Genomic DNA, 3,503 nt, shown 5'->3' with positions numbered 1-3,503 from the left:
GGTCGAATTAGCAGCAAAACTTTTAGCAAGGATACTGCTTTATCTTTAACAGAAGTCAGTACGGTATTTCTGGACCAGTGAACAAGTGTGGTATGGATGACAACAAGTTGGTCATTTGACGATCTGCTCTAGATCGTAGGATTGAGCAAAGTCAAATGACAGAATACCAGGCAACTCAGTAGTTGTAGAAAGAATGAGCCATTGTCTGCGGTGAACATTAAAATCACCACAGATCATAATGTGCGCAGATGGATGAGATTATAAAGCCGTTTTCATATATATATATTTCATGCAATTAATCTGAGTAATCTCGTATGTACACTTAAGTAGGGCCCTCACTCGCCACAACACATGCGCAACAAATCATTTTTTATTGACCATCCACTCTCACCAAAATCAACAGATGTCACCTAGTGCTCAAGGTAAAGGGGTGGAGTTGGATTCGTAATGAGTGCCCAGTGTAAGTGCCACGCTTTAGAGAAATGGTAATGTATTCTGATACCGTTGCTTTATAAATACATGTTCACTGATTAATACATTATTTATACCTGCATTATTTCACAACAATGTTGGTTAAAATGATTAATATTATACAGTACAACAATAACAAGAAGCAACAATACTTCGATATAATTGTAAAATTTATTACAATAATACTATATGACCTTAGTTAAAAAGACATTCTATTTACAATACGTTTCATCAGTAAAACTAATTGCAAATGTCATAATTTCTCCATATTTGGGAAAACGTATTGCTGGGTCAAACCATTATTATTGTAGGGACATTGAGTAAAGGTCTACCTTCTGGTATAAACCCACCCTAGCTTTTGAGTACCTGACTGATAATCCATGTTCCTTAATTACGTCATTTAATTTACGTCAAAACAGTGCATGAGCACATAAATGTTAAAACATCAAATTCCATCATGGGGATTCGGTATTAAAAAATGTTAATGCATAAAAAGTGACTAATGTGTGACCAAAGAAAATATGTGATTATGTACATATTTGAAATGCACCTTCTACAACAAAGATGCCTATTACAGTTGAATCAGCTTTTATACAGAATCACTCCTATTAAGATGTTTCATGGAGGATATAAAAAATTCAACGTCAGTTGAAATGTTTAAGAAGTCCCTTAAAAAACACATTTTCAAGTCATATTTTTCTCCTCTTGTATTGTTTTCTGGCAATCTTGCTCTCACTGGATTTTTGTATTAATATTGTAGGATAGGCTAGCTAGACGTCATTTTCACCAGAGCTCCTATGAGTACTGTTCCAGCGAGCCTTTAATATTAAGCTTCAAAGTGTTGGAGAACAGAGCAGTGAAAGTGATTATACTGCTTTCTTGCCATTTTCTTTTTTTGATTTCCATGTAGCATTAGAATATTTCATGGTTATATTTTATTATATTATGTGCTATATAAGAATTATTATTATTATTATTATTATTACATACTTTTGTGGATTAAAATTCATTTTAGTTTACTATAGAACAAGCCATCATGCTTACAAAATTTAACCCTGTTTACAAGTTCATCAAACTTTATTAGTTTCTGAGTTAAAATGCAAGCAAAAACTTGAATGAGCTGTTGTGCATGTTGTATTATAATTAATTTAGACACAGTGTCAGCGATTGGGCTGTATTCCCATATATAGGCATGATGTGCCTATATATGGTCAGTCTTCATGACCATATTTAGGAATGTCATGTTTTTGTCAAATAAAATTTGATAGTCTGGACAGTGCTTCAGATGAGGGGTTAAAGGTTGCGACGACAGGGATCAAAGGTTCCTGAAAAGTGATCCCCAACAGAAGTCCACACCCATCTCTAGCCCAACAATTGAAGGAGCAAATTTTAAAACCTCTACATGCCTGGAAATGGCACTCTAACTGTAAGAATGCTTTGTTCAAAGCAGAGCTCCCTGACAAAATGATAGAGTTCTTCCCTGATAGGGGTTTCAGGTTTTCCTGAGAGTGGGGCCGGTCCTGTGCTCCCCTGAACTTCCACAGGCACCGCCACTGCTTAGACATAAAATATCCTTGACTAATAAGGAATGATTATTGAATCTGCCGGTAAAATCTCGTATGTTATATTTACTATAACAAAATAAAAGATGACACTGTTTACGACAAGATACAGTCATATAAGTACCTCACTTAGAAGTAATCAGATAAATGTTACAATGTCTAATTTAGTAGTTTAAGGCTGTCCATACGTGTAATAATCAAGATACTCCTCAAACCAAACAATCTATTGTTATTAGGTTTAACATCGAGAAGAAATTCATCTTTTCAATATCAGTAAATGTGTAAGAGTGCCAACATATTATGAGGCAGAAATCAAAAGAGAAATAAATATAGATACAAAATACAAGTAAAGAACTATTGAGTTGTTTCTTAAAATAGAAACAATACAAATGTGTTATTGAAAATAAATTTGATAAAACAAAAGACAAATTTCTACCAACATCAAAGCTTGTACTAAAAATGTCAGCATTGGAATATACTACTAAATTTTAGAAATAAAAATTAAATATACATGAAATTTCCCGGACACTAAAGAAATAGATACTAAAACAGGTCATTAACTGGTAACCAAAACTGAAAGAAAAATGTTTAAATGATACTTAAAATGAGATCTTTTTGCTATGACAAATATGATGAAACAAAATTTAAACGAAATCCTGAAGAGTGACCATATTTTATATCGAGGCAATAGCGGTATTATAAACGACCCATCGTTTGAGAACCATTGCTCTTTACACTAAGTCTCTTATTATGAGTCTTATAGAGTAAAGTTCATCCTAGTAAAGAGGAAAGGCCTTCGCATTCACTGCACTAAAACCTAAGATCATCGCAATGGTAGCCAAGCATCAAAATACTGTGGGCTCAGTATACATAAAATACCGTAATATTTCGTAACATTTATAATCACTGAGTTTCTGCAATAATTGTAAAGTTGATTAACCCCAAAAAACAATGTTAAAATTTGAAAACTATTTTATTACAATTAAATTTATACCGAAAATAATAAACTTTTAACTGAGCTGTAGAAATATTGATAAAATTAAATATATTAAAAACAAAATATGTCAAATATTTAAAAACATTAATTCAAGCTGTTGAAAGGTGATCAGGGAAAATCTTAAAAAGTTTTTTCAAAATCATCTTAGTTTTACAGGGAATTAACAGACTTAGCCTTTTGCATTACCATTAGCACATGGTTACAAAAATCTCTTGCCGCTCCTCGGCCGCCATCCAGCTTTGATACAAAGCCGGAGCAAGTTACGACGTCATGTTGAGCATCTTTTGGGGAACCCCCTATTCCGTACAATTTGACACACTCTAGGTCTGGCATATCACTTCCTGAAAAAAAAAATTAAAAAAAATGAAAGGATTAATTATATTTCATGTGTAAAAAAAAAAAAGAAATTGCAGTCCACATCCCATAGAAACTGCCTCCAATGTTATTATTCGTTTTAATTGTTTCCTAAGCCG

At 33.0% G+C, this 3,503-nt stretch overlaps 1 protein-coding gene across 1 annotated transcript in view; it reads right to left on the bottom strand.

Annotated features, from left to right (window-relative positions):
* Positions 1-623: 623 nt before the first annotated feature.
* LOC117120586 (N-acylneuraminate cytidylyltransferase-like) overlaps positions 624-3,503 on the bottom strand; it is an 18,633-nt gene continuing 15,753 nt past the window's right edge. The window contains exon 8 of the mRNA XM_033265616.1: positions 624-3,371. Coding sequence (XP_033121507.1) covers positions 3,181-3,371 — 191 coding nt within the window. The 3' untranslated portion in view covers positions 624-3,180. The remainder of the gene's footprint in view (positions 3,372-3,503) is intronic.

The sequence above is a fragment of the Anneissia japonica genome, unplaced genomic scaffold (genome assembly GCF_011630105.1).
Source record: "Anneissia japonica isolate Jap-2015-1 unplaced genomic scaffold, ASM1163010v1 scaffold3474_len973312_cov172, whole genome shotgun sequence".
Lineage (NCBI taxonomy): Eukaryota > Metazoa > Echinodermata > Crinoidea > Comatulida > Comatulidae > Anneissia > Anneissia japonica.
This window is presented reverse-complemented; position numbering and strand designations above follow the sequence as displayed.